We start from the raw sequence: 26,056 nt of genomic DNA, 5'->3' as shown, positions 1-26,056 counted from the left end.
AGCTGACATTTCAATAAACAAGATACCATCTCTTTGAAAATGGAGGCCAAATAAAGCCCATGTTTAATGATTCCCAAAAGATTTGATCAGAAAATACAATCCTTTCAAACCAGCTGCATATCTAATATAACAGTATCAGTACAATAACTTTGAAAGAACTGTTTTTAAAAGTTCTTCACTATAAAATACTGAGAAATATGTTACATCAAACAAGATATAACATAAGTACAAATAAATCTGTGTAATACAATGTGGATTTGACAAAAGGGACATTGTACAGAATTTACAGACAAGTTTAAATTAATTCCAAAACAACAGGTAAGACTTTGATCTGGAAGCTACATGTGAGAAAACAATAAATTTAAATTATTTCTACCCTCCTAACTAATGCCATTAATAAATGACATCTAGATATACGAACAGCAAATCATGGCAGTGCACAGGCCAGGTTAAATCTTTGAACATTTGCTTCTGAACACAACATGCATGTTTCCTCCCTCTTTGCATTTGCAAGAATTAATTTGGATGAGCAGATTACTTAGACGGCGATTAGTTCCTGACTGAAGTTACAGCGCATGGATACTGCTAGCAGATACTGGCATTGGGATTGGATATCAGCTGTTATACGTATCTTACAACCAGCATTTGTTTTGATGTTAAAATGAGCTCAAGTGAGATTTCAGCTGTGGTGAGCTGTGATTTTTTTTCACATTTAGTTGGACACCAGACCCTTTAGAAGAAATTACAATTGACAGATTTCATTCAAAAATGTCTTGCTTATATCTAGTGAGTAAAAAAACAAAAAACAATCATGAAGTTCTGAATCACCTATATTATTATTTCATGAAAAAGGACGACTCCACCCTTGAAGCCAAACACATACTGTAGCTGGTAACCTTAACAGTAACCTATAAGGCGCTTTACTGTCATGCTACTTTCTATATTATTCTCAGGCTCAGATTAATTTCTCAAAAAGGCAAGCATGTAATTTTGGAGTGAAATTTTGCTGTGAAGCCACAGAATTCATCCCTTACTGTTAGTGTAGCACATCTGATATGGTGCGTTTTGCCCCTAAATTAAAAAGGTAACACTTAACACTCATAGACGGATTGAATCATAATGACTAAATGACAAGACTTTTTTTATTGCCCAGTTCCTGTAATTTGAGCGAGCAGTAAAACTTTGATGAATACACATACGAGTTGTCTTTACAGTCAAAAACCTGTGTTCATGTCACTCTTCTTAAGCAGAAGAAAGGCCCTGTAGTAAGCCAACCAAGAGAAAGCATCCTCCTGTGTTATATCAAAGTACTGTTCCAGCATAAATTGAAATGCCACCAATCTGAGCCGAACTGCTTTCTGTATCTGTACTGTTTTGTCAGAGATGATGATGATATGGGGAAGGAAATATAACAAATTGAAGTGTACTGGAGAGTACCTTAAAAAAGAACTCTCAAATTAAGAAGACGTATTTGAACATGTTCATCACGGTGGTCTTGCAGTATCTTGTTATTCAAACTAGGATTCCCATGATGCACTGCACACTGAGAAGTCATACTGTATGTAGGAGTGTTGACACTCCTCAAGTCATGGAGTTCCTGTGTCTTGACAATTTACTTCAACAGAAATATTTGTATTTAGTGTCCTATGGGTTCCTCTCAGTCAAAATGTAGAGCTGTGTAAAAGATTATCCACACCACCTGGTAAAGACAAAAACAAAGACACATCAGAGATTAATGAGTAAATCACATACTTCACAAAGAGCTGAATCTATCATGTTATGGCATGATGGGGAAGGTTCATGAATTTGCAGTAAGCATCATAAATGTATTAAACACTGGCTTATATGGTGAAATAAAATTTGTTGATTAGCCCCAGCATTATGACACGACTATTATACACTACAATTGATTCTTAAATGAAATTAAAATATACTCATACTCTACAGCCAGCCTCAGACTACATGAGTTTTGAAATCCTAACCTAACCGAAATTGAGTAGTAGAAAGTGAGTAGAGAATAATGGATGGGTGGGGAGATGCGGTAAACACAGTGTGTCTATTCTTCAGTGTTAACTGGAGGTGAGATTTTAACTGTCAGTTCAACAGTAGTAAACTAGCTAACGTTAGCCTCAAGAGCAAAAATGTTTACTGCTGTTTGGGAACACTGTGAGCTGCTCCGAGACTGACATAATCAAAATCATCCTGATTTTAACTCCCAAAAGTTTAGTTTTGATCTGTGAACCCCTCACATTACTAGATAATCTGGGCTGAACATCGGCACTGACCAAGGTCCAGGACCAGATTTCTTCTCCAATTGTTGGAAAGGGGTGAAATGGGGTTAAATCAGCCTTAAACTCTTGTACTTGTAGTCTCAGCCTGGCTTAATAGAAAGGTTCACAATTTTTCAAGTCTATTTTAAAACAATATTTGCATGCCTCCACATACTCTGAACCAGTTTCTGGTCACTTTGATCATTCCTCCTGTCCATACTGGCCAAGAAGAAATCCCTTCCTAATACAAATCGAATGAAAGTGACAAAATCCATAGTCTTTGTTCTTTGATACTTCAACTGTCTAAGTTAGACAAATGAAGTAAGTATCTTCCAAAGTTTCAATCTTTTTTGTATTTTTGTTGTTGTTTATGTTTGTTTTAAGACAGACTTGAAAGGCTACAGGTTAAAGGTGTGAATTGAAACGAATCATTGTACTTGTACTCATTAAAACTTTCAACTTGGATCTTGGGTTTTTTTTAAACCATGAAAAGTGGTAAATTGAAAAGCTTAACAATTCAAAAAAGAACCAATCTGAAATTGGTGTACACTGCCCTTTCTGCTACAACATTCAAAGTCTACACAGTATAGAACAATTATCATTCATTATTTTAAAGATAATGTCCCTTGTTTCAAAAATACAACACTGAGGTGCAACAAGTTAACGTATTAGATGTGAAGAGTCAGGTTTTAGTGAAGTGTAAGCTTTTAGCAGGCGATTACATCTGTCACAACAGATCAGACTGAAACCATTGTAATCGTGGTCAGCAAAAAAAATGTATTGACTAGGTCTTGTTTAAGCTAGCATTTAGGGCGACATAAGATCACTCTAGTATGTGAATCATCAAGTACAACTGCAACAGTGGTACTGAGAACCGTTATCATATATTATACTCTATACAATAAACAGCGGAGAAAAAGAAGTGAGAGGAAATGTGGGCTATACTAAAAAGCAAAAAGTCTATGTGTTTCCATAAATATTAGCATGCCCACCAGAAACAGAGCAAAAGATGTCATGAAGCCTTCTTTGGTGAGTTCCCACGTGCCACCATACTCTTCCTCATCGATCTGCTGAAAGCTGCTGAAGTATACATAAAGGACGCCAGCGTTGATGATGCAGAATCTGCCAGGACAGACACATGAAGCCGTTAGATTTTCTGTGGTTTCTTTAGGACAATCGGATATGGACAGGCTCAGTGACAGATGGTATAGAATACTTACATGGCTATTCCCAGAAATCCTTTCAACGGTGCAACACCCCATATCACACCAAGGATTACTGCAATAATTTGTCGGAGCCAGTAAATCACATCTAAAAACTCGTCCTGTAAAAAGAAACACAGAAACTTTACTCAGAGAAAACAACCTGAGTCGTGTGTGTGTGTGTGTGTGTGTGTGTGTGTGAGATCGAGCCCTGATGCTGGTACTCAGGGCTGGTCTAGCCCTTGTTTCTTCAACAGAAACAAATGTTCACAACAGGAACGCATAATCTACTGTTTTGACTAGACAGTGAGAATGTGTCACTGCTCTTGTGTCAAAAGTGTTTCCTGCAGCAATGACCTCTGTGGTTTGGTTTGGGGCTTAATTCAAGTTAACTTAAGTTAAGTATTTGGGTTAAGGCTTGGGAAACATAAACTGACAGAGAAATAGACTTTAACACAACATCAGAAAGCATGCGAGAGAGACATGTCACTGGATTCAGCCAATCAACAAAAAAATTAATTGTCAGCTAACCTTAAAGTAATTTATGGAGTAAAAAAACTTTCTCTTGTTCAAACTTTCTCGCTGCTTTTCTCTGTTTTACATTAGTTTAAATATAATATCTTTGAGTTTCGGCTATTGATTGACCAACAAAAGTAATTGTAAATGTCAGCGTGGTCTCTGTGAAACTGATGGAAATTTTGCAATATTATATTTGAGATTTTAGAGAGTTAACACTTAATAATAAATTTAATACCAGAGTAATAGATCGTTAAATGAATCGTTAGTTGCAGCCTAGGCCTAGACTACTTAAAAGCAAAGCACTCTGGTGTGAGAAGACATTACGGGACATTTAAAAAGCTTTTCTAAGACATGATACCTTGAATTCAATGAGTAGGGAGTCATGAACACCAACAACTATTTAAAAGTCGTCGACTTCCTTGATCTGTCTTGGACAAAGACCAAACCGCAGAGATAATTAATGGTATATCTTTCGATTTGACAGGTAACCCAGCCAAACCACATTAATCCTTAGCATGGCAGCTAGCTCCTTATAGCCGTCTTTATGAACACCTGACAATAAATTAGCTACGTTGATAACTTTGAGGCACTTGAAAGCAAATGCAACGATATAATGGTTGGACTAGAAAAGGGCAAATGACTGACCTTCTCTTCCCAAATAGCATTACTGCTGAAGGCTTTGGTCCATGTGGACTGTTTTACACCCCCATTCAGCAGATGACTTTCTTCTTTCCGCTTTGAACTGCTCGTCATTCTTTGCTGTTTCCTTCGGCTACAGACGTCGAAAAGTTAGAATCCAAAACTGACGACACCTCAGGTTGAATTTAAGTCTCTGGCGCTGACTAGGAGAAAAAAGTAGAGTGAAATATTTGCAGGTATTACAGGAATGTATGCTCCGCTGATCTGACAGATTTCTGTCGCTAACCGTGTAGGGCCAGCTGCGCATGCGCAATATTGTTTGACCCCAGCCACCAACAGCCAATGAAAGAGTGCGACGTTTCTGCGCCGCTATTGACAGATACTGTAAAATCCACAGCGACCCCCAGTGGTGGAGAGCTGGGATTAACCCAGGATTAACTGGATTAACCTTCCTAAAAAGCCACCTACTAACTCACACAATACATGTCAGTTTAATTATTTCCCTGAGCAACCAGTATTCTAGAGCTGAAATGACTAAGCTGATTAATTGATTAGTCAGTTGTCAGAAAATCATAACTGATTATGATGCTAAAAGTCATCTGGTACCAGCTTTTCAAATGTGAATTTCCTGGTTTCATTCAAAATTGGCTGTTGGTTTGACGAAAAAAGACATTTGAATATGTTCATTTGGGTTTAAGGGAATAATAATGGTATATTTGTTTTCATATTCATTCAATATTTTCTGACATTTTACACACTAAACAATCGAGTATTAAAGAAAATAATTGTCTGATAAGGAAATTAATTGTTCGAGCTTTACAGATGTTCAGTTTGCATTTATAGAAGACTAATAAAACCAGAAAGTACTTAGGCTACATTTGTGAGACCGGAGAATCTGGGCATTTTCCTTAGAATAATTACAACAATTTTGATCATACTCCACATTGTTACCAATTATTACCAATTAATTTTTGTTAATGAATTAATCAATTAATTGTTGCAGCTCCACTACAAATATTAGATGGATGGCAAGAAGCAACAGGTGAGCGGTATTAAAGTCCATAAGACTACAAAGCAACTAGTTAATATTCAAAGGATATTGACACAATCAACTACAGGTGACAGTATATTTTTAAAGAACTTAAAAGGTAGAAGAAAACAAGGATAAGGAGGAATAAATGCATGTACATTACTTAGTTTACAGATTTAATGCAATGACAATGGTAAGTTTTTAATGCGTGGTTAATTTCAAATAAATATTTTGAAGCTCACTTAGATTATGTTTCCTCTCATTATGTATCCTCTTGAAGTGTTTTGGCAGTTGAGAAGATCTTTGTGTCGTTATTTCAGCTGTCCAGCAGAGGGCTTCATTTATGATGATGAGCTTCACTGCACTCAAAGTCGTACCCAGCTCCAGCCTCTCTTGATCACTTGAAAACCACAAACACTTGATTTTAACTGAATTGATATATCACTTAATTAAGTAGTGTTAATGGAGTGATTCGGTCAATTATTCTAATTGATTACTCTCACATAGTCCCGGTCCTAAAACCAAATGGACAAATAAATGTTTTTTTTACTTTTGAGTAAATATATTCAATAAAAGAAAAGAAAGCCTATGAATTTATTGCTAAAACTTACTAAATTAAGTTGAGAGTGGATACAAAATATGATGACATACAAAATGACACTGAAATTAAAATCAATCTAGGATAGTATGTATGTGAGTGCATTGGGAAAATCTAAATCTAAAAATACTAATTTTAAAGACTATAAGTTATATTTCAATTTATTTTCAAGCTCAGGGGCATTAGTATGTGTGTGTATCTTGATATATGTGGTCTCATATTCTGTGGAATCAGTGTAGTAATAAATATATTTTCCTCAAATACCCTAAATACAAGATACATAAAGTGCATCTATAGTTCAATCTTAGTTTCTCTTTTGAGTCCACTGAGCTCATGACTCATGGAGGAAGATGTGGGGGATGTGTCATTGTGTATAATTTGAGTCTGATTGCATGCATGCAAAATAATCCCAGTATAATGGAAAATCAATAATAAGTCTGAGAATAATCTTATATGATGTGTTTGCAGTTTACAGTTACAGTTACCCTGATGCATTATGTGAAAAGTTGTTGCTCAATTGATATTAATACTCCAGTGCAAAGTAACCATGTGTCATTGCTGCTGCAATTGAGAAGCTTTTCCAGGTATGTATCCTTTTTATAGGAGGACCATGTTTTTTCTACAATGTTACTTTCATTTAAGTATTAATGTAAAATGTTGTAGTCTTCTTTTAGAAATGCAAGAACCACAATTACACCATGGTACATTCTGACAGCTGGCATGGGTGGATTAATATTAACAGGAAGCAGGGTCTGGGATTTTTCCAAGGTGCACGGAGAAGGAAAGTGGTCTGAAAAAGGCTAAAACTCCAGTAACATTTGCAGTTATTAACAACTTTTATGTGAGACCTGCATTTACTGTTCACTCAGGTGCTAGTTTGTTAGGTAAGGCACTCTACCTTGCAATAATAAATCCTAATGTTCATTTTTTCTTGAGACTGGGTTTTCATGAACATTTTGGAGGCTGTAGTGTGTGGTGCTGTTGAATTGTAATGTAATATACTAATAAATGGGCAGATAAGTGTTGGATATGGATATGGTCAGGAAGACTTTCTGGCCCTTTCATAATAAACATACATAAAACACATTTGTCTATAAAAAAATTATATTCGGCAATTCAGCATTTACTTGAACACTATTAAGTCGAGTTTATGTAATGAATATTTTTCTCTTCCTGTCTATGAGGATTTTAAACATGTCCCAGACCCCATAACAGCCCCAGGTTCAGTGTGTGTCAGCTGGGTTTTCGAAAGTCTAATTTTTTCCCCTGGGTCAGGACAGCTGCTTCGATGGAAACAAAGAAGCTGATGAAGGCACAACATGAGTTCTCTAAACCTAACAATTTTAACTTAGTGACATTTTAGGATACATTTCTATCACTGTAAGATTTCATCTGATGTTTGCAGGCTTGTGATGCTGTGAGATGGATGGTGTGAAGGTTCATGACCAGCAGCCGGATGATTAACCCACATGTCTGTGGTACTGAATGAACTGAATGTCTATTCATATTTTGTATATTCGCTTTAAGTGCTTTCTCTTGTGGTCGTGTGTTGATTTGGGGGGATAAATGCAGGGTAACTTTTGACATAATGTGTGTACTATCTCTTTAAGAGAGGTCACCTGGGAAGGGGACAGGTGTGAGTAGCTGTAACATCACTTTCAACCGGGACTTTGAACGGTTTTATCCCTTATGAAAACTTGACCGCGACCCCTCTATCCCCTCCCTGTTGTGTTGGGTCAAAGTCAGGACGGGATGTCTGATTCACTTCTGCTCTCTGCGCGGCGGAGCTCGAGCTCTCACGCCAACTCCACCGTCAGTGACGTCTGCGTCACGTGTCCGTCTCTTCCCTCGGTAGGTCCGTCGTATTTTCCTCCCCTCCACCGCCTGCTTTAACACTGAGAGCCACTCGAAATAAACAAGCGCAAAAACAGGGGGTCGTTGTAGGGACCGGTCTGGCTCCAGTGTCACGTTTATCACCAGCCGATGGACAGAGGGGGCTTACACCTATAAGTTGCCATCAGTGAAGCCCAAACCTCACGTCAGTTTCTGGCTCCACTGAGCCCATATCATTGTAAACTTTTTAAATCCTGCGCTGCATACACTGAGCTCCGACAAAAGGCGAGGTGAGTGTGGTTTTATGATACACATTAATACAAGTGTTTCGCCTTTCCCAAACTTGTGTGAGCTATTGTGAAGCCTTACCTTTGCGGGCTGCGCTTTGGCTCAGCAGTGCTGGCCAGCTGCACGTCGCCTGCTTAAAATGGCGACAGCCAACGGGGGGAGAGAGAGTAGTTTTTTTGGGCTGGGGGCTTGCCTTTTCCTCCGCTCTGAATTGGTTACTGTTTCTAACATATAATGTAGACAAGCCCATTAAGTTGGGACTCACTCCGCCTAACTTGAGCGGAAGATGAACACGCATCATTTTCGGAAATATTTGACGCCGCCGCGCTGAGGGACTGACGTTACAGTGCAACCACTTTGTGTCAGTGCCGTTTCACAAAATACCGCTATTTATTCACGTTTTTAGAAACACTGTTTTCATGGTAGTTGTAAATAGATATCGGTGTATTTGAAAGTCAGACCCGTAGGATTTTCGCCTTAGCAACTGGCTGCATTCCCCATTTCTTCAATTTACGCTATGAATGAAGTTAGAAATCACTTTGACCCCATATCAGTTAAAACTAATATTGTTTTACATAGTTGCCCCATGAACATTGTAAAGTAATTTACTGTGGTTTACCCACAAGCGTGTGTTAATAGGGTTATATATATAAATATATATATATATAAATATATCTATTTAAATTTTTGTCAGGATCTAATAAAATGTTCCGTTTGTGTTACCAGACTTTGGTTTAAAATCAAGACTTCCACACTTTTCATAAACTATAATCAGATTTCATGCTTTATTCCTTGTTGCCTGTTTTCAAACTGTTGCCTTGGTTATTTATCATGTCAGTGTTGTCATGAGTGTGTGTGACTCCAGGGATTAGAGCAAAGCTTTCCCAGACAGCTAATTTGTGTTTGATGCCCACGTGAGTCCCAGGCATAGACATGTAGCTTAATCCAGCTATTTATTTATCACCCACAGTACGCCTTTTACTCTCAGAAGAAAACAGTTTGCATAGTGTTGTTAATGATCACAAGTGGAAACACAACATTCAGGTTGACTATATCAGACTTTTTCTTGGATACAAGAAATAGTCGATCTCGGCTGTTTGAAACAGCTGAACAAAAGTTTTGTTATTATTGTTATAATATTGTAATTATTATTATTTTGATGTTGTGCCTCATCTTGCTGTAATTCATTGTTACTGTGGTGATGGCTTGAGCTCAATGGCTGCACATCTCATTGAATAGTCTCACTCACCCACCCCCCACCCCCATCACAACCTCCCACCCTCTCTTTCTCCTTCTCTCCCTCTCTCGTCTTCCCCTCACTTTCAGGTTTGCAGCTGATACAGGTTGAGCTGCTTTGTATGAAAGGATTCATCAGCACAGCACTTACTGAAATCGTATTTTGGCCTTGTACTTTTGTTCATTTCACATATTGAGAATCTTCTTTGCTTTGCTGTACTAGTTTTTTCTCATTAAGCATCACATGATTAGCAGATGTTGTAATGAAAGTGAGGGATCCTTTCTGTGCGTCAGTCCTTCTGTAATGACTTTTCATCAGTCAGTTTCTTCTCTCTTCTGTGTTGACCCGTGTAATGACGATTTACTTGCAGATCTCTACCAAGTATGACCACAAAAACAGAGTCGGCTGCTACTCAAGAGTCTTTTCACAGTCTTGGGGGAGAGCAGTGTGATCCTCTCGCACGTCCAGAGCGAGTAGGTTTGGGTCGCCAGCAGCAGCAGCAGTAGTAGCCTCTTGCTCTGCTTGGCTGGTTAACAGCTTGTGATGTCAGCCATTTTAGGTTGGACAGCACAGAGCATGGTGTTCCGCCATTTCTCTCTCCCTCCCCTCTCAGCAACCCAGTTTTAACGCGTGCACTGGCAGTGGCCACAGCAATGCAGCCGTTTGCATCCCACGCAGCCATCCACTCCCTGACCTGAGAGCAGCCCAGATGGGACTCAGGAGCAGATGGAATGACACTGTAGGAATGCTGTCTTAGAGGTTTTTCTTAATGTTGCCAGTGTTGTATAAAGAATTAAAACAGGAGTGGAAAGGAGTTCAGACTCAACAAAACATGTAAGCATTTAGAGTGGTGAGCCGTGGTTGTCAGTGGAGGTATGAGTGAATGAGTTGATTGACAGGAGGTGCTTGGCTGGAGCCATGTCTGTTTAAGGTGGGAGTAAATTAAGTAACTGGCACAGTGTTTGTGTTTTGGGTTAAAAGAAAACAAGGCAAAGGATTTGTGTACATAGGACAAAAAAAGCACAGAGTTTGTGTTTTTGAACTGACTCGTAGATGGCAAAGGGTTTGTCTTCTGGTGCAGACTTGATAATTATCTTGAATACACTGGGGGACAGAGGTGGTTCTTCAGTTCTCTCTCTGAAAGAGATAGCATCTGCCAGGATTTCGGGCGTGTTTATGTATCCATGCCTGCGTTGCCTACAGTGAATACAAGAAGCCTGCATGCCTCAGGCCACTACAGGCCAAACACAAGAGCCACAGAGAGCAGTGGCCCAAGCAGATGTCTGGACAGGGGACTCGGGCACTGAGTTAACAGGAAGAGACGCCATCAGCTCTGGCCAATAGTGTGCCTTGACGACGGCGACCGCACCTAGCTGGGAGACATCAACACCGCGTGAGGGAGGCACTGAAATAGGAGCAGGGCAGGGACTCTCCAAATACCACTCACAGGGGTGTATGGAACAAACAAGCTCCGCTAGAGCCAAGGACTGGATGGTATAAGAGTAGTGTGTGTGTGCGCATCTGAGTAACCATGTTTGTGCGTGTTTACCCACACGCATGTGCTTTAGAGAAATGAGCTGGTGAGAGAGAGAGAGAGAGGGTAGGAGGTGGTTGCCATGGGGACAGTAACACACCAGTGGCGCTGCCGACCTGTCTCCCTGGGCCAAACTTGCTTGGAGAGGGAGGAGAAGAAGGAACGGTGGGAGGGAGGGAGGGGAAGACAGAGGGTGAAGAGACTATTGGAAGAGGGAGGGGGAGTGAGGGTGAAGAGACAGGCGAAGAGGGAGGAAAAAAGACGAGAGCAGGAACAAGAAATGGAGCAGACAAGGAAAGGGCTGCCTATGTTGTACACCTATTCTATGTCTGAGTGAAGAGAACAGTTCGTACACAGATATCAGCATTACACCTGTATTCTTGGCTAGGTGATGAGATGAGAAGTTAAGTTGGCATGCAGCTACACTTTGTGACCAAGCGGTAGGATTTCTAGTGTGTGTGAGTGCTATAATTGGCCTGTACTCAGAGGATATAGCCCAGGCCTAGACAAGAGTCAGGCTAGGGGATGAAAGGAGGTCATGCTGTGCTGAGCCATTGACGAGGCATAGATAATATAGGTTATGAACCAGGAGGACAAAAACATTGTCTTTGTGTGTCACTGGGAGATATCTGATTCTCACAGACAGGAAAAATGGCAGCCTCACTACCTCAGTAAACAAGCCTTGCACACACAGGCATGCAGGCAGCCACCCCCACACACACACACACACACATACACCACATACACACAGAAACACAAGCACACATGCGCCCCCACCCACCCCCCCACCTCCCTTCTCTACACTCTGTATCTCACAGGAAACCCACACATGCAAATGCTGACACATATAACAGACACAAACCCACCATCACCACATGGTCAGTCAACGTATGTGCTACATTCAAATTAAAGTTACTGGCCAACGCACTCATACCAGTGAGTCAACAGAACTCATCTCAGCCTGGCATTGCTGAGACATGAGCTTGCCCATTTGGACTCACCAATAATAGCTCAGCTTGCATTGTGCATTGTTTCAGTCCTCACCTGTATGAGGCCTGTGGGTCTCTGCTGGTTACTCCCCTTGCTGAGGCTGAACTCTGCAACTGTGTTTCACACACAGTTGTGGTTTTGATTTCTCTCGTGCTATCAGGGTGTAAACTGAAAACTTTGTTGGTATTGTAGCGCAGTTTATCAGTCTTAACGTCTGTCTGAATGACGGGATTTTATACTTTTACACCTTATGTGTTCTGTTTTTATTTGTGTTTTGTTTTTTTTAGTTTGAGTAATTATTTTGCATGAGGCACTAAAATGCATGTGCGTGCACATAGAGACACTGAAGCTGAACTCCAGGTTATGTCCACTGGCTGAAGAGCTCGGGTTGGAACATTCCAGGCTTTGCAGTACAGCGAGGAGGGAGGGAGGGAGAGAGGGAAGGAGTGTGTGATTGTAGTTTGGAGCAAGAAGGGGGCGTTGAGGAGCGGGGGTTGGCAGGGTGGGGTGGGACGGTGTTGGCTGGTTGGAGGGGGGTATCAGGGAAGAAAATTCCTCACTGAAACACCTCAGTGCTTCCTCCACGACAGTTAACACCCCTCCTTCACTCGCCTCCTCACCCCAAACTGGCCGCCCATCCCCCACCATCCTCTCCCGTTCGCTCTCCCTCTCCTCTCCTCTCGCTTGCCCACCCACACCCAACAGAACCACGTGATGGATGGCTGAGACTGCCCACCCATAAGCCTTTGTGTTGGTCATGTGACCAGCCTGCCTTGGCAGAGCAGTGCCCCCTGATGCAGAACTGAATGGCAGGGGAGTAGGAGGGGTGCACAACAGCCCCAGCCAAGGGCAGTTACTCTCTCTGGGGGGTGCACGGGGGTACAAGGGGCATCACGTTCCCTCCACAGTAGCAAACTTAATTTTCCTGTTAACCCCTCACACTCTGACCCAAAGAGAGGGATCTGTCAGTGATGAGAATCAGGCAAAGATGCGCAGAATACGATTAGGTTTTCATCACAGGCTTAATAAAGAATTCCATTGTTTGATTATTTGTGGTGTTGATGTGAAAAAAATCAACACTAAAAGTTAGTGAGATATGTAGACTGAAGATGAACTGAAGATGACGTTACTCTTCTTGACTCAAACTGGAACTGAGGTTGTACGCTTCTGAAAAGTGAACTCTGTATACCTTTGCTCGGTTAGTGTGTGAAAGGGCATCTGTCACACCCGGTCCTGTGAGGGTTAACTGGGCTCTGAGCTAATGTACCATGACCTTTCTGTGGCAAAGCACGGCTGTCTGTGTGTGCGCTTGTGGGCATAAGCGAGAGAAATCATTTGCTGTTGAACAATTGGAGAAGGGCAGATTTATTGTATGGTGACACTGACTTGAAGTATTCTGGTCACCCGAGAGAGACGGTGGTGCTGCAGCAGCATATTGCACAAAGAGGTTGCACTGAATCTGAAACTAGTCTCAGACAGATTTATATTTGCATTGAACTGCTCCGTTTGTGCATAGGAAAGGCAAGATTATTTTAGATTGGGGCGCTCTACTAGAAAGGCTGCCTTTGGTTTTCTCAATAAAATGTCTTTGCATAGGGAGGTGCTGGACGTTCAGAGGTTTGAAGGGTTTTCCTGTTGAACTTCTGCAAGCCTTTGAACTTTTTGTGAGCTTTTGCTGCTCTGTGCGTGAGGTGTCATGTCGGTGCAGAGTGATTGGGAGAGCAATTGCCCTAGAGCTGTCCTCCAATGCTGCATCACAACCTCTCTGTCAGAGAGAGGGAGCGAAGGAAGGTGGGAGGGGAAAACTCCTCCACAGGAAGCTTCGCCATTTTGTATGGAGACAGGGGATCAGAGGGTGAATTGAAAATTTCAAGATTCATATTCATGTGCAGATTTGTGTGTTTCTGTCTGTGCTGACTGTACCATTGTTGGGTGAGAACGCCATCTTTCCAAGTAATATCTGTTGAACCACCCACTTGCACAATTGTCAAGTAGACCCTATCAAAAGAAACACATTTACAAGTGACTATTTCTGTGGCAATTTTTTATGAAGGTGTTCGGTGAAGCTACAGAGACACTGGATTAAAAAAAAAATACAGAATGTGCTCTCTCTGTGGGGGTGTGTCTGAACGAGGGGAAGTGAGACAGAGTTGTGTGGGGGAGGGGAAAGAAGGGGGTAAGACAGGAGTTCTCCCAAAAAGCCTTTAGTGAAGAAGCAGACTGCGCTTGTTTGAATGCCTTCTCAAAAGGAGATAGCCAGGAGAGTTGAGGGGAAGACTTGATTTTTTTTTTTTTTTTTTTTTTTTAAATTAAAGATTTACAAGCAACTCTGGATTTTAAGGACTTCAGCTGAATCTTTTCACAAGGCCTTATTATTACTTATGCTGCTGATATTTGACTTGAAAACATCCAGCCGTGCATGATTTTCATCCAGCTGAGAGGAAACCAGCTTGTACTGAGGAGTGTAAGATATCCCATCTTATTTCTTCTCCTCACAGTCTGTTCTCGCTCTCCCATCTCTGCCCTCATTTGCACTTAAAATTAAACATTTCATGCAAATCTATTCAACAAATTACAGGTGTATCGTATTGTATGGTGATTGATGACTTGAACTAAAACATGTTCTCCTCTCTTTTCCAGGTCTTTTACCTCAAAATTGCAGTGAGAACTGCAAGTGGACCTATGGACAAGTACCACCGTCCTCCTTCCCCCACGCCTGGTCTATAGTCATCGAGAAACAACTTATATTCCCACTAACACCCCATTCACAGCCATTTGACCAACCCTCCCCACCTCGTGATCACACCATGGCCAGCAAGAGGAAGTCTACTACTCCTTGTATGATACCTAGCAAGATCATACGCCCGCCAGAGGAAATTGAACAGGACTCTCCTGTTCTTCTCCGTCAGTCCAGGATTTCTGGAGGGGGCAGACATAGCCCCTTAGATCCTGGAGAGTCTTCCAAACTAGAGGCAGGGGATGCTGTCAAAGACGGTGCTGGCACTTACACCTGTAAGCCTTGTAACTTTGAAACCCATGACCTTAACTTGTTCTTGGATCACGTGTACACCGGGCACCCAGACTTCCGTGCCGACCCCAGCTTCTTTTGTGTGTGCTGTGGGGTTTCAGCGCCCAAGTTTGAAGGGCTGGCCCTGCACAATGCCAGGGTTCACCCCAGCACTTTGAACACCACTTTACAGCTGAGGAGGAGGGACAGGAGGGTCGTGGTGGAGCAGAATCTTATAACTGGGACAGAGTCAGGGAAGGACAGTGAGATTTCCATCACCAAAACGCCAATTATGAGAATGCTGAAGGGCAAATCGGAGCCTAAACGGATAGTAGTGTCTCACCCAGTGTCTGATGAGTCTTCCTCAGACCCTCACTCCATCTCTTCCTCCAGAGAGGTCGAGAGAAAAGAGACTGCTGCAGTGACGGTCACCCATGTTCCCACAATAGTTCACAATGGAACCACCAAGGTCACGCTGCCTTCAGCAATCCAGATAGTCAACGGCTCTGGAGCATTACCGATGCTCAAGACCCCCATCACACAGGTAGATGGTATTTCTTTTGGTTTTTATAGTTTGACTGTTTTGGAAAGGTTTCTTTTGATTTGATTTTGATTATATTATTTAGATTGTTTTATATCTGTTTTCTACAGGTGGTCTCAGTGGTTCAAAGCAGAGGCCTTCATCAATCTGCACCAATCACAGCCTCCTCAAATATTTCCTCCACTTCTTCGTCATCTTCCTCCAAAAACCTCCCCAAGGTAATTGTTTTTATTTGTTTTTTGTGTACCACTGTTAACTTTATATTAAATAACATAATAATCTCCTGCTCTCGTTTTCATATTTTTCTCTCCCAGGTGATGATTCCTTTGAGCAGCATCCCTACTTACAGTGCCTCCATGGACTCCTCTTCCTTCTTGAAGACCTCCTTCAGTAAGTTCCCATACCCCACAAAGGCTGAGCTCTGCTATCTGACTGTGGTCACAAAGTTCCCTGAAGAGCAGATTAAGATCTGGTTCACAGCCCAGAGACTTAAACAAGGCATCAGCTGGTCTCCTGAGGAGATCGAGGAGGCCAGGAGGAAGATGTTCAACACCATCATTCAGACAGCGCCCTCCAGCTCGCAGAACCACACGCAGAGTCACCACAGCCCAGCCCAGCACACAATCACAGTCCTGCCTGCGTCACTGGGAGCCACTGGGATCCCTCATATCCTGCAGGGATCTCTTGTCAGCCAAGGAGGGGTAATCGTCACACAGCCTGTAATGGCCAACGGTATCCAGGTTAGCAGTGCTCCTGTGGCCCTGGCTGTCACACCCAAGCCGCAGGCAGCAGCTCGCCCCATGATGCAGGCCCGACCTGCTGCAGCCCTGGTGGCAGACAAAGGCGTCAGCATGGTGGTGGGGACGGTGGGCAGCAGCAGCACTGGGAGCAACATCATTAGCAGCAGCAATAGTAGTAGGAGTGGGGGAGGGGGCACTAGCAGCATTATTAGTAGCAGTCAAGCTAGTGTCATCAACCTTAGTCTTGGAAGCAGTAATCATGGTAATGGTAGGGTGAGCACTGTCAATGGTAAACACAGAAGTGCTAATGCAGACTGCAAAGACAAGACCAATAGCAATGTTACCAGTCATGTAAATGCTAAGAACACTGATATCAGCAAAGCCAGCAACACCAGCCTCCTGCAGAGTGACAACAAAGTAACCACAGAAAGCAAAAACACCATAGACAGCAAATCTGTTAACAGTAACAGCAAGGCAGGCAGTGAAGGACAGCGGAGCAAAGATACTAACGGTAGCAGCAACAAAAATAACACAAATAACGCAAGCACAGACGATGTTGACCCCACCACCAGTGACTCTTCAACCATCAAAATGGAGGATGCGTCTTCCCCTGCATCCAAATCCTCCTCCCCCTCTCCTGCAGCGCCTTCAAGCAGCACACCCGGCTCCAGGACACCTGTTAACGCATTCCTCGACCCCAACTTTTACAAGGGCAAGAAGTCTCAAGAGCAGCTCAACGCTCTGAAGGACAGTTTTCAGGTAAGCCAGTTTCCCGACCAGGAAGAGGTGGACCGCCTCATTGCTCTTACCGGGCTCACAGTACGAGAAGTCCGCAAGTGGTTCAGTGACCGGCGGTACCACTTTCGCAACCTCAAAGGTTCACGCACCAGCACAGGTGCGCAGACTAAATCCAGCAATGCAGCTGGAACGGGGAGTGGTTCGAGTACACCAGGGAGTGGCACCGCTGGCAGTGTCAACCCTGTCGACCTCTCAGAAAGCAGCAGCAACTCTGGTGCAAAAACACCCCAGCACAGCTCTGCACCTCTGAGTCCAACTGCAACACAGACTCCCACCTCACCCACCACACCTTCCCGCCGACTCCCCAGACCACCTTCTCCTGACTTCACAGCTATCCGCTACAAGGAGAGAGAACCCCACCAGGTGAGAATCTGCCCTTTGTGTGCAACAAGTCATGGGCATAAAATGTTGGACAGGTTGTTCAGGTTTGCACAGAGTCTGAATTCATCAGAAAAAAAAAAAAAACTGAAGACTACAAGTTTGAAAATGAAAAACATCTGGGGGGTTTGAAGTTGGAAAGTAGTGAGATAGCAGTTTGAAGCTACATTAGCCACTAAGTATAACACAGCTGAATACTGACCAAACAGTTTGCAGTTGAGTGTAGTGTAAAAAAAGATGGTATCTCTGGTTTTGCTGAATTGTCAGTCCATTGTGAGCTTGACTGTGTGTTATAGGAGAGCAATGCTAAACCAGTGGCTATTAACCAGTACTTCATGTAATTTATACGAGGCCTGAAAATAGTGAAAAATGCCCATCAGAAATGTAAAGATGCCAAGGTGACATCTTAACATTTCGTGTTTTGTCCGACCAAAAGTCCAAAAGCCCCCAAAAAAATTTAGTTTACAGTGAGAAATAACAGAAAAGCAACAAATCCTCACAGTGGAGATGCTGGAACCAGAAAATGTTTTGGTCTTTTTGTTTGACAATTGATTTAAAGTGTTGCAGATTAATTTTCTCTTCGCTCAGCTAATCCCTCTGTTTAGTTCTACTCAGTTCCTCCAAGCCACTGACCTTGTCAATACCTGTGTCATGTTTAGGTAAAGGCACTAGAGGCCAGTTTTGCCCAGGACACTGACCCAACGGGCGAAGAAGTGGACAGACTGCGATCTGAGACCAAGATGACCAGGAGGGAGATCCATGGCTGGTTTGCTGAGAGGAGGAAGAGATTGGCAGCTGAGAAAAAGAAAGAGGAGGCAGAGCGCGCAGTCAGAGAAGAGGAGGGGGAGATGGAGGTAGAAGGGGAGGAACGACAAAGAGAGGACGCTTCAGGAGAACTGAAAGTCAACCCTATTAAAATTAATCTGAAGATGCTGAAGGTGACGGAGGCCAATGGCAAAGCGGAGGGGGAAGGGTTGGATAGTCCTGCTTTACCACTTCAAACCAGCGGCACACCTGCGTCCTCCCCAGGCCCCACCCCATCTTCCACCCCCAAACCACCCCAATCCTCCACCCCAACACACAAACCATCCCACTCTCCCAAACCCACAGCCATCCGAGGTAAGAAGACAGCAGATCAGCTTCACCTGCTCAAACAAGTCTACGCCCGAACCCAGTGGCCCAGCGCTACTCAGTATGATGAACTCATCTCAGGTACTGGACTGCCCAGACCTGAAGTAGTGCGCTGGTTTGGGGACTGCCGCTATGTGCAGAAGAACGGCCAACTGAAGTGGCTGGAGTCGTATCAGACCACGGCTCTGGAGGAGGATCTCCAGAAAGGGAACGCAGAGATTCTCCAGGCCCACCTCGACGTCCACGGCAGCCTCGAGGAGTCACAGGTATTTGGCGACAACAAATAGTTTACTTGTTTTCTTAGAGAAGTTCAGTGGCTCTGAACAACTGAAGCCTGAGAGGCAGATGAATAATCTGTGCTGCTATGATAAAAGACCAGGATGGATTTTAGTCTTAATATTCTGTTTTATGTTATGCTTTTACTCTAGGTAACAAGTTGATCCATAAAGTTTCTTGTTATTACTTTTTTTTCTCCTTGGAACATTCGTGCGCTTTTCTTAAAGCCACAGTTGTTTTTCTGTGTTAAGCAGAAGTTATTTTGAGGGTTTACATGCAAATGACTTTGTGGCCACACAAGTGATAACACCCCCCCCCCCCACCCCACCCCCCCCCCCCCGAATTTCACTTCCTAGATGCATGCATGTGTGTATCTTTATTATTTATTAATATGATTGATTTTTTTTTTTTTTTTTTTTTTTTTTTAAATCAGTGTGAAACAAATTCACCAATTTTCTTTGCTGTGTTTCACTCAGGACTCAGTGCGTGGGATTTTCCTGCAATTTGCAGATCTCAAAAGAGCTTGTTTATGAAGCAGTTTGTTCTTTTGAGTGAAAATATCAATGTGCTGTTGGAGGCGTAGCACTCAGCATGTGTGTTTTATTAAGCTATGTTCATTTTATGCTGTGTGGCACTTCGGTTGATTTGTCTGTATCTGAAGCATACACGTTTTTAGTTATTTAATTATTTATTCATTTTGGCATAGCCACTGTATGTCAGATAACAACTTATTTGATCCCACGCTGTGAAATTCTAAAGTGTCATAACAGCGAAGAAGTGTAAAACAGACGTGTGGTACAGACAAGTAAAACAACACTAGAATTCAAACATAGGAGTTTGAGCAACTACAATATGAAGTATGAAGGTAGAAAGAAGTTAATAGATTTTCTCTGATTATTCTGCGCTGGTAAATTTTTTGTTTGTGATTAAGGGTTTTCTCTGAGAAAACTGTTTTAATTTATATTTTAGAGCCAGGTGATAATAGAGAAACAGATGATAGTCTAGGGCACAGCAATATAATATTATGATCGACATTGTTTATCTTCTTAGTATTAACATATTAACATCCGTTATTGATTTTGTCTAATGCATCCAAGTGTCTCTCTGACTACATTCAGGTTTTGATGATTAGAGCACATGTACATTGTGTTTTTTTTTTTTTTAGTGCTGAGTAAATTTGCACATACATAAAGTTCATAGCTCATATTAAATAGAAACAAACCTAAAAATGAGGTAAAATGAAAGAGAAAGGGTCTTGATCATGGTAGGATAAACAAGACCAAGAAGGATGGAATGTAAAATATTTTTCCAGTATTTACATTGTATTTTCTGTGCATCAGTGGTACAACATTAATATATTGGTCTGGAGATAAATTGCTCTGGAAAATAAACTCAGCGGCCGCTTCGTTAGGTAACATCTAATGCCAGCCAATACAACAGCTGGGTCATAAATCCTACCTTCACAAGGATGATAACATTCAGAGAGGTCACCACTTGGAAACACGTGGCGGGAAGAATATTCAGTGTAATGCAGTCCTGCACCACCATTGATTACCACCTCAATAGAACATTAATAAATATATGGCTGAATTAATACTTTGGAAGAATAACTGGCCATTATAAGTTTTGTAAAGGAAGAATATGTGGCAGAGATCTTGTGCTGGATTGCATTACATTATATAGATTTAATAATAAATAATAAGATGGCTAATTAACTTTAGATAGTTATTGCTGTGTAGCTGACATCATGAGGCAGTATGCTGATTTTATTACTCTTTGCTTATAAATTACACTATGTTTTCACCATTTACCCATATCCTGTAATTTAATGAGGTCTTTTAAAATTTGTGATCAAAATGGAACGGGCCAAACCTCATCATTGCCCGTCCGTTTGATGTGGAGCTTTGAACTAACATGGACGATTCTTTCTACACAGCTGCAGGAACTGGCTCAGGCTAGTGGTTTAACAACGGACTTGGTTCGACACTGGTTCTCTACCAAGGCAGCTTCGCCCCACATGGAACAAACTGCTGATTCTGATGCGACAGGACCAAAACCAGTAGCACCAGGTGTGGAAGCCGAGCCACAAACAACAGGATCCTCCCCTCTGGAGTCACAGCCAGGAGGAGGAACGGAGGAGAAAATGGAGCAGTCGGTGTGTGGTGTCGCAACAGAAGCAGAGGAGGCCAAAACTGACGAGACTGTGAATCCTACTAAAGGTAGTCTTCACGTCTAAAGTTTTAGTCTTTAGTGTGATACATACAGTAGTAAAATCCCATAAGATTGACTCGGTAGAGTAAAACACACTGCAACCATACTACGGCTGTTATTTTAATCATTGATTATTTTCTTGATTAATCTATTAAATATAAAAAGAACAAATGGCATTCACAATTTCTCAGAGCCCAAGGCGATGTCTTCAATATGCTCCTTTTGTCCGACAGAGTTCAAAACCTCAAGATATTCATTCATCAAATCTAATCGGTTACCCATTACTCATTGACAAAGTAATCGCATCACTTTACTAATTACTCAGCAGCAAAAGTCATATGTTCCATTTCTTGTTACTTTACTGTCATTAACTCCTTTTGAAAGTTCTTCACTTCCTTTACTCCCACGTCGCATCTTTTGTATTTAACACATGCAACAGAAGATGAGAAAGTTTAACGAGCAGGCAGCTCCTCAGTTTGAAGGGTTTTACTGACCATCCAGCAGCTCACTTTGCCTTGGTGACTGCACGTAGCTCTCAAGAATGGCCAAACGCGCAATTATACACCCTCCAACTCTTTATAAAAAAAAAAAAAAGAAAAAGAGATGACTCTGAAATGTACATGCACCTGTGGTTAATATTTTCCACATCAGACAGGTAGGAACACACAAAATTTAAAGATGACAACTTTGAGACTACCTGGAGACACAAGCTACTGCCCTCCCCTCACAACAAACATGTCATGGACCAGTATCCCGACAGACCGCACACAAACCACATTCATATCAGCCCTCAGTTAAACTCGGTAAGCCGACAAACAAGTCAACCCCCAAATTATGGGATTACCAACTGTTCTGCAACTACTGAATTTCAAATAGTAATCACTTGGACTACTTATCACTTTAAAGTAATCACATTACTATAACATGTCACTTAGTAATGTGTTACTGACCAAGATTACACATATGACCAAGAAAAGCAGCAAATAGTCACATTTCAGAAGCTGGAACTGGATCATTTTTGGCATTTTTTAAGTGTATCTATTAATTTGGACAATCACATTCAACTAATCAATTAAGTGACAGTTGTTGCAGCCCTAAATCAGACCTGTTATAAAATAAAGTAAGGAAGTATTTAGGCTTAAAAAGGAAATGCTTAGTTTTTATCTTGACTTTTTTTTTTTTTTGGCTGGTGCTGGTTGTTAAATGGTGTTAAATAGGGATGAGTCACCGCAGTAATGTGTGTAATTGTCTCTCGGGTGACACAGAAGTGTAAAGTGGAACATACAAAAACAAAATGATCATAATTATGAGTAATGAGGCGCGCTGTGACAGGTATTTATTTCAAACAAATACATGTCCGACACCAGCGCACTGTATAATCTTGAAGAAAATTTATACATGTTTTCTGGAGTGTGTTGTCTGGCTAATGGATTTTACATTTTTTTTTTGTTTAATTGCTACAGGAACAGACTGAAGAGGGCTTTTGTTTGAGGATGGAGTTCACGACGCAGGTGGTCTTTGTGTCGGGAGTCTGAGTAAAAGATGGCAGATGCGGTTGTAACAGGATCACTGGATGGAATTGGACCTTGAAACTATCCCCACCCATCCCTCTTTCCTTCTCGCTCACACCCCTAGAGGTTGACATGACCTCCCCCGCTACGTGAGATGGACGCTAAAGCCACTAACACCCCCCTCCCTCCCCCCCATCCATCCATCTATCCACCCACCCACCCACTCTCCCTGCCCTCCCCCTGTTTTGTCTACCCCCCTGCTACACACACCCTCTCCAATATCCTCCTGTCCGCCATTTTCCCTTCAGAAGGAAGTTCCAGTAGAAACTGAAGTGCAGGAGTGGAGGTGGTGGAGGGAGGGGCGAGGTGTTTTTCTGCCGTGTTTGTTCTGCCTGCCTGCTCGAATGGGAGAAAGGAAGAAAGGAAAAAAAAAAAAAGCGAGGGTGGATGTGGAGGAAGAACACGAAGAGGGAAAAAAAAAAAAAGGGAGAAGTGTGGTCGAGATTGAAACCTCAGCAGATGTTGATCAGGGGTGGGGGTTGGGTTTGGACAGTTATCGACCAAGTCAACCCTCAGACGAGGATCGGCAGTGTTGGGATACTGTTCATCGTTTGTTTTGGGGTACGAGAAACTGCACAGCTCTACAGGGTGCTTGCCGAGGCCTTAAACTAAATCAAATGAACCTTCTTTTTTCCATTGTGTCATTTTCATACTGCTTTGACCTTCACCATGCACTCTCACACTTTGACTTCATGCTTGCAGCTTACTCTGAACATGCTAGCGACGCTGTTCATAGCATCTTATGTGAAACTCTGCACTGATGTTAATTTGATCATGTCTTGAAGTTTTTTTTGGACATCTCTTTGTACTCTCTTTTCATTTCTTATTTGTACATACTCTTTGGTTAAATAGAACATAAAATTGTTCAGTATGGGAAAACGTCTGGAATCGTTTCATCCAAAGAGGGCAAGCACCCTGTTGTGTCTCAAACAAAAAAGACGACACAATATATTAGAATATGGAATCTGGTTTGTGTTGTAGCATCAAGTGCTTCTTCTTGACGTCACTGACGTGTACGTACATTTGTTTTTATGGAACTTTCTTATAAAATAAATTTGACTGTAAAAGAACTGTGAACTTTTACCAGAGTTCCATACTTAGGCTTGATGTATAATTTTTACAGATGGTATTTGCAGAATAAACAGAATGTAATAAACCTGTGGCTCCGGGTGTTATTGGCTTCCAAGTCCTCCACATAGTGTTTAAAGGATAACACTGGTTGTAATCTATATTTTACTTGTTAACAAATCCCATAAAAAAACACCACAACCAACAATAAATTGATCCCACTAACAAGTATCGCCAGTGTAGCCAAGTCGCATTGTGGGAGATATTCCTTTATTACAATAAACTTGCACACTGTAGTTTATTTTGAGTCAATCCCACATACACTGTCCTGTTGCTTTAAATACAGGCTTGTCAAATGTGTATTTATCCCCAGCTTACTCCTGTTTGATTAACTACTGAAAAACTCGAGTGCCCAGCTGTTATATATATTTATTATAACTATAAACTATAAATTTGTGACCCATTTTTGAAGGTTCATGTCCTCAATAGGAGCCAATAGGCCAGGACCTGAGGACAGAGGGTGCCCTATTCTGAACAGATCGGAAAACCCCTTGTGACAAATGTGTGCTATGGGGCTGTATGAATAAAATTAGACAGGGAGATTTGAGAGACGGTACCAACAAAGTTGTTTTTTTCAGGGGATTTGTTGACAAGCAGAAAAATATGGAAAGATTCAAGCCTTATCTTTGAATAGTAATGAAAACTCCTACATAATTTTTCATAAATCTACAGTTGATGTTGAAGGCTCAGGTGATTCCCAATGACCACGACCCTGTTACCTACCGTTTACAGATAAACTACCAGTTACATATTTTGTGTTGTTTTGCAACACTTACCGAGCACTTCATTCAAAACCACCAGTGCAGGATGTTTCCTCCCTTTGCTCTTCAGGCAGCCTCAGTTCTTCGTGGCTTGGACTCCACAACATTCTCCACAACATTTCTTTGAGATTCTGCTCCATGGTGACACAACTGCATCACATCATTTCTGCAGATTTGTCAGCCGCACAGTCACGCTGCCAATCTTGTCATTGCACATGGTCAGTAACAAAACCCAGATAGGTTGTTGCATTCAGACAATGATTGATTGGTGCCTCAGTAGAAATCCAGAGAAGTCTTCAAATGTCCAGTTTTTGTGAGCCTGTGTCCCACTGCAGACACAGATTCTTGTTCTCGTCCAACAGGAGCAGAACTTGACGTGGTCTTCGTGTTGTTGTAGCTCATCCACCTCACGGTTCAACATGTTGTTCATTCTGAGATGCTTTTCTGCTCACCACAGTTGTAAAGGTTATCCAAGTTATTGCAGTCTTTCTCTCAGCTCCAACCAGTCTGGCCAGTCTCACACCAGCAATCATTTATTCTCCATTCTGATGCTTGATGTGAACACGAACTGAAGCTCCCTAGCTGTATCTGCACTGCACTGCTGCCACATGATTGGCTGATTGGATAATTGCCTGAATAAGCAGGTGTACAGGTGTTTCTAATCAATTGCTACTTGGTGAGTGTATATTCACATTTGAGTCTCACTAATAGGAAAACATATCTGTCCTCAGATACAATCTTAAAAAACATTTTACAAATCAATTAAATCCATTATAGAAATAAACAAAAAAAAATGTTTTTCCACTACCTTGACCCCAAAATGAACAGTGCTGAAAAAAAACTGACAACTGGTTGAACCTAACTGCTGACCCCTGGTGTATAGTGTAGGATATTATCATGTCTGCCCGATGTTGACTATAATCTAAAATAATCTTAACATTTTAATATGTTTATTGTTTATTTATGCACTTTATATTTACTTGATTTATCCTTAAGTCTGGGTGTTAGAGGCCTGCATTTGTTGTTGCAAGTTACTATGCATTTGTCATTATCTCTCTCTCTCTCACTTACTGCCAAAAATGGCCATCACACTTTCTTAAATCCTTAAGTGTCGTTTTAAAATTTCTTGTTCTGTCCAACCAACAGCCCCAAAGATATTCAGGTTATTATCGCATAAGACAGATTAACTCCACAAACCCTCAAAAAACCCTTTCAGCTAATCAAGACTGCAATAGATAAATCCACCTACTCTCAGGCTGCTATTAACATATCTGAGACTGAAACTTAAGCACTGTCTTCCTGCGGTGCAGTATCTGGAGCTAATGAAACCGATTCTCTCTGGTGCATTCAACGACGTTTGACTGATAATAAATG

At 41.8% G+C, this 26,056-nt stretch overlaps 2 protein-coding genes across 4 annotated transcripts; one reads left to right on the top strand and one right to left on the bottom strand.

Moving 5' to 3' along the window:
- Positions 1 to 30: 30 nt before the first annotated feature.
- rab5if (RAB5 interacting factor) lies at positions 31 to 4,939 on the bottom strand. Its single transcript, XM_056386081.1, has 4 exons — positions 4,637 to 4,939; positions 3,491 to 3,594; positions 3,263 to 3,392; positions 31 to 1,699 (listed from the first exon to the last, which is right to left on the bottom strand). Exons 1-4 carry the CDS (start codon positions 4,742 to 4,744, stop codon positions 1,658 to 1,660), a joined length of 384 nt encoding a protein of 127 aa, XP_056242056.1. The 5' UTR covers positions 4,745 to 4,939; the 3' UTR covers positions 31 to 1,657.
- Positions 4,940 to 7,922: 2,983 nt separating this feature from the next.
- zhx3b (zinc fingers and homeoboxes 3b) lies at positions 7,923 to 23,950 on the top strand. Of its 3 annotated transcripts, none has more exons than XM_056385219.1 (7): positions 7,923 to 8,109; positions 14,781 to 15,691; positions 15,799 to 15,906; positions 16,003 to 17,589; positions 18,264 to 19,001; positions 20,948 to 21,230; positions 22,686 to 23,950. In XM_056385219.1, exons 2-7 carry the CDS (start codon positions 14,948 to 14,950, stop codon positions 22,694 to 22,696), a joined length of 3,471 nt encoding a protein of 1,156 aa, XP_056241194.1. In that variant the 5' UTR covers positions 7,923 to 8,109; positions 14,781 to 14,947; the 3' UTR covers positions 22,697 to 23,950. The 3 variants fall into 3 exon arrangements, with proteins under 3 accessions (XP_056241194.1, XP_056241192.1, XP_056241193.1); XM_056385217.1 differs by lacking the exon at positions 7,923 to 8,109 and adding an exon at positions 8,119 to 8,381; XM_056385218.1 differs by lacking the exon at positions 7,923 to 8,109 and adding an exon at positions 14,263 to 14,604.
- The last annotated feature ends 2,106 nt before the right edge of the window (positions 23,951 to 26,056 follow it).

This window comes from Seriola aureovittata, chromosome 9 (assembly GCF_021018895.1).
Source record: "Seriola aureovittata isolate HTS-2021-v1 ecotype China chromosome 9, ASM2101889v1, whole genome shotgun sequence".
Lineage (NCBI taxonomy): Eukaryota > Metazoa > Chordata > Actinopteri > Carangiformes > Carangidae > Seriola > Seriola aureovittata.
This window is presented reverse-complemented; position numbering and strand designations above follow the sequence as displayed.

What these genes read in the sequence shown, in the direction of transcription:
- zhx3b (XM_056385219.1), top strand. Translation starts at nt 14,948, where the DNA reads ATGGCCAGCAAGAGGAAGTCTACTACTCCTTGTATGATACCTAGCAAG. An exon ending in AGGAGAGAGAACCCCACCAG is followed by an intron (nt 17,590 to 18,263) that starts GTGAGAATCTGC and finishes TGTCATGTTTAG; the next exon opens with GTAAAGGCACTAGAGGCCAG. An exon ending in GCAGCCTCGAGGAGTCACAG is followed by an intron (nt 19,002 to 20,947) that starts GTATTTGGCGAC and finishes CTTTCTACACAG; the next exon opens with CTGCAGGAACTGGCTCAGGC.
- rab5if (XM_056386081.1), bottom strand. Translation starts at nt 4,744, where the DNA reads ATGACGAGCAGTTCAAAGCGGAAAGAAGAAAGTCATCTGCTGAATGGG. An exon ending in GGATTTCTGGGAATAGCCAT is followed by an intron (nt 3,393 to 3,490) that starts GTAAGTATTCTA and finishes CTGTCCTGGCAG; the next exon opens with ATTCTGCATCATCAACGCTG. An exon ending in CATCTTTTGCTCTGTTTCTG is followed by an intron (nt 1,700 to 3,262) that starts GTGGGCATGCTA and finishes TGTCTTTACCAG; the next exon opens with GTGGTGTGGATAATCTTTTA.